This window comes from Carlito syrichta, unplaced genomic scaffold (assembly GCF_000164805.1).
Source record: "Carlito syrichta isolate Samal-C Ts95f unplaced genomic scaffold, Tarsius_syrichta-2.0.1 Scaffold288234, whole genome shotgun sequence".
Taxonomy (NCBI): domain Eukaryota; kingdom Metazoa; phylum Chordata; class Mammalia; order Primates; family Tarsiidae; genus Carlito; species Carlito syrichta.
Genome location: NW_007232330.1, coordinates 74,557 through 82,920, shown reverse-complemented (window position 1 = coordinate 82,920; position 8,364 = coordinate 74,557). Strand labels below are relative to the sequence as shown.

Here is an 8,364-nt window from a genome sequence, read left to right as displayed (position 1 = left end):
AGCTGGCGGGGGAGGGCTCGGGAAAGGAGGCAGCGGGAGGGGCTGCCCCGTCGTCGTGTACGATGAGCACGGGCGGCAGCTTGGGACAGCTGCGGCGGTGAGCCAGCAGTTCCGTCCAGCTGAAGAACTCGGCGCAGCATTTCTCGCATACGCTGGGCTCCTCGGCGCCACTGCGGCTATCGCTGCCGCTGTCCGCGTCGTCGGCGCCTTCCCCAGGGGCGGCTGCAAGACAAGACAGGGCGTCAGGGTGCGTGGCCCGAGGACGCTCGCGGGTGGATCAATGCTTTTTATTTCCAGCCAGTCCCCTCACCGCAACGCCCCTGACGCGCACGCGCGTGTCCCACGGCTCCTTCTAGCCAGCTAATCATTTTCTTAGCACGATCCATCAAATTATGAGGCCCTATCAATGGGGGATCCTGCCTCTTAATGAAATTCCATAGAAGCCATCGATTTCCAATATTTTCATACGAGCCGCGGCCACCCTGTCTGTCGGGCACAAAGCCGGCCTTCGACGGGCTCATTAGGATTCCCCTTTACCATCGGGCCTCCTCATTTCCAGCAGAATTAGAGATGCCTCTGCCAGTTCGCTTAACGCTGCTAAACTAATCTGCAATCTTTCAGACTGGGCGCACGTGGCTGGGGCGCTCGGACCCGCAGGCTTGCTGTCTTCCACGCAGCGCCGGACACGGCGGGCTTAATGTCATTCCACAGAACTTTTAGAGTCAATAGGCATTTGTTTCATGTAGTAAATTTCAGCTAAATCCTTTCATTTGTACAAGTAACAGAAAAATAGAAGCAGTTCTTATGTCTGCTCGGAAAAGCAATACGCCCCCCCCCCCCCCCCCCCCGGCCTCATTGGAGCAGCAAATCAACCCGCATCCTCAGAGGCCTTCGTGACTCGCTCACGCACAGGCCACCCTTCTGCAGTTTTTAGGATTTGCCGGATGAGTATCCATCCATCCAGCCCAGACCTAAAATTAATCATGTTTAATACAATTAACTGGCCCTGTCAGATGCAATATTTCTTGGCAAGATGAACTGAAATTACATGTTATTGTTACCAGCCAATCGAGTTCAGTGGTTTGTTCACAACAAACTAGAAATTATATATTTAAAGTTCATTTATGTTGACATGTTTAACATGAGAATGCTGAAGTCAGACACACTTTTTGTACCTATTTTCATCTATTCTCATAGAAGACTTAGTAAATTATATGCTTGTGCCATGGAGGAAAACCCTCTAATTGGTTACACATGTTTAATTACTGTCACAGGCAGCGCCACTTCCTGTGTCTCCCCCTAACCCTCTTGTGCCGAATAACAGCCGTGTTCAAGGAACAGCCCGATTCACACCTGATCAAATAAATAGCCACGCAGCAGCGTGAAGTCAGCTCAACAGTGTTTCTTGCTGCTGCTTTGTGGGTAGCTGGGGTGAAAAGTAATTCCCAGGAACGACCCAGGTTCTGGGTGCCGGCCCGGTCTTTACTGACTCCTGACTGCTTTTTGTCAACTTGCGGATGGAGTGACAGCCACAAATCAGCTTACAGGAACAGATGACAGGGGCAGATCAGCTCTTTGTTAAACAGTGCATAGCTGAGTGCGAGCAAAAAACGTCTTCAAGTCTGTGTCCCAGGAAATAATTTACTATTACAACATCAACAAACGTACTTGCAACACAGTTTTCACATTTTTTTCTTTTAGGGATTTCCAACACACCCCCCCCAAAAAAAAAAGAAAAGAGAGAGGAAAAAAAAGAATAGTTCAGCACTGAGTTTAACAGAGAATTCTGATGCTTGAAAAAAAATGTTCTGTAAAAAGTTCCTCTACTGGAAAATAAAAATATTTCTGAGGCTAGTCTGTGACTCCAAAGGCCATTATTTCCAGGTAATTTATACATGCCTTTAAAAAATTATTAGCAGTGTTCAATTAGCATTTTCTTAACTGGCTAAACCATCTGAAGGGGAAAAGAAGTTAGAGCTCGCAGCCCATAAAGCCTGCTAGACTTTTAAACTAAATTCAGTGCGGAAGATCAGACTGCAGGAAGGAGTCTCATTACTGTATGGGAGGGAAGAATGTAATAGGTATCTGTAATGAGGTTGACTATAGCTGCAAGCAAAGACACGGCTGATTTATACTGCAGATAGGCGCATTAGCAAAATAAATACTCACAGCACTCAACTTTGCTCAGTGTATGCAAAATCTAATTTTAAACCTGAAAAGGTTATGGAGCAGGACAAAAAAAAAAAGGCTAAAATCTTCAGGTAAATAATTTAATGACTGGTAAGAGATAAGGGCTATATCAAATTTTATTTGTGTATTTTTAAGATGATCACAAAATTCAAAGAATTTCTACCTGAAAACTGCTTTTTAAAAGTGGAATGTTCTTCTGTAGACCTATATACTTAAAAAAAAAAAATCTAAGTGGCCATTAAAAAAAGTTTGTCTTTATAAAACTTATGTATCTATTCTAAATAAAATTTGAGTGGACCACAAAAAAAAGTTTATCTGCATTAAGCCATATAATATATACACAGAAATAACTATTATAGCTCATAAAGAATAGAATGTTTTAAAAAGTTATTTTCCAATGTTTTGAAGCTATAGTACTTTTTTAAAAAAGGAAGATCCCAAGAAATTAAATAATGCTAACTCCTTGAAATATATTCTAAGCTTAACTCCTTATAACATGTATAACTTATATGGTACACAAAAACATTCACACAATACATACATTAAAAATTTTACACTGAGAAAGTGCTTTAAAATTAGGTGACTTGTGGATCACCTAGAGTGAGGTCAGTGTTGAATTAACTTATGTAACTAAATACATTATCCCTTTAAAATGAACATTTCACAGATTTTGTCACAAACTATAATGTGTGACATAGAGAAATACTTCTGTTTTCACAAAGATCTTGTGCATTTTTCAAAGGTCTTGACCCAAACAAATCTCTATTTACCTTAATGATTTGCATTTTTACATGCCCATTAGTTTTTATGTGTTAAGTATTTTTAGGGTTCACTTCCGTGGATGCTGGGAGGAGTTCCCACAGGTAACTTCATTTTTTCCCATTGCAAGGTTTGCTAAATTACAGCTGCTTCTCCATTGTAGAAACTGTACTTAGAATATTTAAGCATAGTAATAATATTTCTGCCAAATAATAAAAGTCATTTTGTTTAAAGCAGTTATAAGTGATAATTACTGGAATACAGTGAAGATATTCTTGTCAAAGTAAAGTAATCTTCCACTTACATTCCTTCAAAATTGAAGAAGGAAATTGTGTAAAAAGTGGCAGCCTATCTGGACCTGTTAACAGTTCATTATGTTAATAAGCCCAAGGAAACAGACAACTGTGGGTTGTTATAAGCAAAACTCCATAGTAAATTTGACTTTTGACTAAAACATGCCTTAAAAACTACAATTGAGGGAAAACTTCTTTAATGCAATTCAGAGTGCTGATTTTGGGTGACACATTAAAATCACCATATATAATTTCTTCTGGGGTCTGTATAAAATACCAATAACACGATCACCTAATTTTTGTTACTCTCATGGGCTCGAGCTATGACTGTTTCTCTATCAAAATTTAAATGTGATTAACATTCCATAAAAGTCAGAGACAAGGATGGATTTTACAAGATAATCTTGAGGAAATGGAAGGCAGGTTAAAAAAAAACTCTACTGTATCACATGTGGAACTGGAGTTTAATCTGCATACTTGAAGACTGCTAAATAAATAACAATAGTAAGCACTTCAACTGAATTGTTGGTACGAAATAAACAAAGTGGGCATATCTGGGTAAGGACAGGACTGTGGAGAAGCAGCAAGGCATTTTAGTGCCATGCAGAGTGAAAGTGTTGACCTCTGCTGCATTCTGAAGACAGGGAAAGAATCGAAGTAAGTTATTATAAATGGCTTCCACAGCTCTTCTGGTGATGATCATCCATTGTGTGTACTAAAGGGTGCATGTGCTAATCTGGCATTATTTACTCACTTTTAAATGCTTTCTCTAACAAGAAAATCCATATGGGAAAATCTCAATGCAGTTCACAATTTTATCATATACCTTCTAAAGTTCTTTAGTCATGCCATCTTTTAAAGCCAATATGATATCAGACCCAAATGTAGTTAACCATCTTCTAACTGAACTTTCATTTTGAACTGACCTCTATGCTCCAAAAATCGAAGTTGCTACTACTTCCTTTAGTTAATATGGCTTAAGATTTTTATATCACAGCAAAACCATGTCTGTGAGGCACTGTAAACAATAGCATATCAGTGACAAGTTTGAGAAATGTATTTCCTATGCAACTTTCATTTTCTTTCTCTCTTTAATGGGGGATTAAAAAGCAAGCATTGCAAACATTATCATTAAAGTCAAAGTAATTTAATTTTTGCATACTGACTGTCCAACAACTAAGGGACCTGAAACTATAAACAGGCAAGTGGCTAGCAGGAATTTTGTAGAGCACAAAGATGACATTACAACAAGTCAAGAAAAATGCCAACCAATTCTTCGCATAACATAGTTCAGCCAACACTCTCCCATTCTTGGTTAAGAATTTGACCAAGGTTACTTTTGGACAGTCCCACAGAATTTGCTGTACTGGTTGTATATGAATGTGAAAAAGGTACTAGAAACTCCTTTGGGGATAACCTTCCTTAGCTGATCTCAAATATGTATCAAATTCAGGGTGCCCTGTTGGACACCTGCTTTAAAGAGGCTACAAAATATCGTTATTTCTGCTGAATTTACAGCGATACCAAAGGTTTGCTATTTAGACTTAAGATGTGCAGGGTTTCTCTATTACTTCATACATTCTTGAGCAGTTTCTTAGTTGTACAGAAGAGGGGAGAAAGGGCACACCAGCCTTTTAGAGAAAATCTCTAACAAAAGGGCAGCTTCAAAGATGATAATTTTAAAAATACATGAAAAATAAAACCTCACTAAAACCACACAGAGCATTTAGTATGTTCCTATTCTTAGGACTGGCTCTCCTATGTCGTCTCCCCCCACCCAGCTTTAGTTCCTGGTCTATTACAGAATATCTGTGTTTTTTATGTCTTCACAGGCAGAAGGTTCAGCCTTGATAATCTTTTTAAATATACATAAGAACATTTTTATCTTTTTAAAATATACATAAGAACATTTAAGACATAATGCTTTCTTAAAAAATTTCAAACTACAGTTCTCAGCAAGGCCTTCCAATGTTCTCTCTTCAAGGAGTGGTGTTGCAAATAAACAACCACTTACAAAGTAGCAGTCAGACAGGCACTTTATAATTCTGTAGAGCCTCTGAATAGCTTACCTTTACTCTGCCACATATTTTTTAATTCATTACAATTAACAAAAGGAGAAGCAGAACTCATTCAGACCAGGAAAGGGACGCTACCTTCTCCAGTTATAACTTTAAAATGGCATGTGGGTTTTTAGAAGAGGAAAACTGTACTTTCTTCTTGGCCTCTCCATCTCTGAAAAATCTAGAAAGCATTTTTCAAGTTTTTCTAAATTGTTAGGAGACACTTATTTTCTTGCAAATTAATTCTTTTTAACTCCTTATGATAGCTTTGAATCCCATAAAGAAAGATGAATTATCACATACTGAGCCCAAGCTGTGAAACAGGAGGAGACAAATAGAGACCCCTACTGTGTTTAACAATGTAGAAGAAATTCCAGACGCAATAGAAAAATTTTCTGTCCCTTCCCGGAGACCTTGGTGTGCGCGCTCGGCGATGGACGGTGGAGGGCACTCTTGCCATGCTCAATAGCTGGCCTGGTCGCCTGCTCCCGCGCCTCACAGTGGCCCACGTCTCAAATTTGTTAAGTCACGACCACCTGTGGCACAGTCGCCAACTGTCTCCCATTTAAACATATGCAATCTGTGATCTGGGCTGTGAAACCCAGGGAGGAGACATGGTGTCCTTCCTGGGCACACATGTATGGGAGCAGGACCCACCACTCGCTGCAGCCATCTGCCTGATCGTGGCCTGGAATCAGAAGGTGTGTGTCACACGTCACAGATGCACAACCGTTCTTGCCCGTGGAGGTTATACTGAAACCCCGCTTGCAGAGAGCACACATACATCACCATCTCTAGCTACCGGAATTACAGATCTGACATTTGTCAGCCAACGGAAACAGTTTCTATCAAAATTTGATGAGGGGCAGAAACAAGGTTTTATCAAGTCCCTTTTGGTTAGGATGTGGATGGTTTAAATCCAGAGAATGTGGTCTCCCTATGTGACATGTAGAGTGAGACATGCTAGTGCAGACACTGGCTGTGTTTCCATCCACTATGCTTATAAATAAATAAATAAACATGCAAAACTACTTAGACACACAAAAGCCTCGGCCCAGATAGCTCTGGAGGCGTCCGAGCCACGCTGTGTCCAGATCTGAGGCTAGTTGGCTGTGGCCACCAGCCTGCTGGCCCCAGGGTCAGATGGTGAAATCATTCCTATGATTTGTCATCACTCCATGGCCCGGTTTTATTTCTACAGGCAAAGTTTGCACACATGCAAAAAATCCTCCTGGAAAAGCCCTGGCTGGGCAGCTGGAGCCAGTACTCTGCGTGTATGCGGCCCACACAATAGACTGACCACACAGCGTTGGGAAGGCCCCTGTCCCAAAGGGGACCAGGAGAGCTCACGAATGAAGACAGAGTGCCACAGCACCTTCAGGGTTAATTAAACAGTTCAAGATACAAGAACACCACAAAAGAGAACCTCTTTCTCCCTTGCTCAGGGACTGGCAACACTCATGCTGAACTAGATGGCCTCCGAGGGGCCTGCAGCACGAAGCAGCTCGAGGGTCCCCAGTTAACACTCACAGGCAGTGTTAACACTTCACAGAGCAGCGCGGGGCCCTGTTGCCAAGGTCAACAGCACAGATGCACTAATTGTATTATGAGCTTGACATCTAGTGGCCACCCCTGGCAGGGCCAAGCAGGCAAAGGTTAAATCAGCACGGCATGTCAAAGCACTTCTAACTACCCACCTTTGGGGAGAGTGGGTCGGAGGCTGGCCAGTACCGTGCAGCCCACTTTTCACAGCCCATAGACAAAAAGCCTGTCCACGCCGGCTGGCTGCTCTCACTCGCAAAGAAGGCAAAGGGAGTAGGATTTTAGAGAGTGAGCATAACTAATCTGAAGGTGATTGAAAAAGACTGGCCCGCGGAGGGAAACATCACACCGGCTTGGCTGAATCCCTTTGCTGGACAGTCTTGGTCTTGAGAACTCTTCCCTTTAATTAAGAAACAAATCAATCTTCATTTCTACCATCAACAGAGACCATTCCATTATTTTATCACAATTAATATTTTACACTTTCTAGGACAAGATTTACCTTGTTTGCTTGGAAGTCACACAACAAACTGTATTTTAAATAATAAATATGTTAAAATCACATGAGAAAAATCCAAGGTGAGTTTAAAAAAAAGTTTACTGAAAGTAATCTTAAAGCACTCAATTTTTACAAAATTTGTATTTATGTCTGATTTTTTATGAAATGTGTAGCCACTGAACATATGCTGTAATTACAAACCTGTCCCACCAGTAGCAGAATTAGCTCATTATCTTCATGAGCCTGCCTAAGATATACGGGTCTTATTCTTGGAACTAGTCAAGAAATCATGTAAAAAAATAAAAACTAACAAAAACAACAAGCAATCCTTTCTGTTGTCATATCGTTCAAAAATTATGTCTCTTGAAACTATTTTGCAGCATTAAAAGACGGTGCATAGTCTCATCAGCTGTTAAAAAGGTTTTTATTTTACTTCAACAGATGCCTGAGCCAATACTTACACTTAAGAAAGCTAAATTCCAGTTAAGGGTCAGTACACAGAACAGAAACCCGTGGCTGTCCCTTGGCTAAATTCCCCCCAAAAGAAAATGTTCTTAGGTCTACCTGGAGATGAGGGCAAAGCTTCTTAGAGATTGCAGCTGAAAATGAAATCTGACCCACTTTTGCCATCATCTTGTATACAAAAAATAATCAGCTTGCTAAATAATTCCTGCTGTTAACCCGTACCTTTTTCCTTTACAGCTCCCGAAGAGATCTAAAAATACTGGATCCTGCCTATGCCGGGGAAGTTTAAGAGAAGTATTGTACACACAGATTCCCTAACTCTGTGACACGATCAGCTCCTTTTCTGTAAGGTGGGGAATTAATTGGCAGGCTTTTTTGTTGATCACGGAAATGTGCATTTTTAAATAGGCTAAGTTTTGAATGTTATTTTTCAAAGAAATGTTTGCAAATTCTTACTTTCCTTCCCCCCCCCACTAGCTTACTTTCTACCTTTCATGTTTCAGAGAAAGCAATCTGCCTGTGACTGTTAGAAAGTGCTTCTGCATTGTTCCTTTTG

General features: G+C 40.8%; 1 protein-coding gene across 1 annotated transcript in view; it reads right to left on the bottom strand.

Moving 5' to 3' along the window:
* The window catches only part of SALL3 (spalt like transcription factor 3), a 10,576-nt gene extending 4,814 nt beyond the window's left edge, over window positions 1-5,762 (bottom strand). The window contains exons 1-3 of the mRNA XM_021710183.1: window positions 5,651-5,762; window positions 538-693; window positions 50-222 (exon numbers count right to left, since the gene is read on the bottom strand). Coding sequence (XP_021565858.1) covers window positions 50-222; window positions 538-693; window positions 5,651-5,762 — 441 coding nt within the window. The remainder of the gene's footprint in view (window positions 1-49; window positions 223-537; window positions 694-5,650) is intronic.
* Window positions 5,763-8,364: the final 2,602 nt, after the last annotated feature.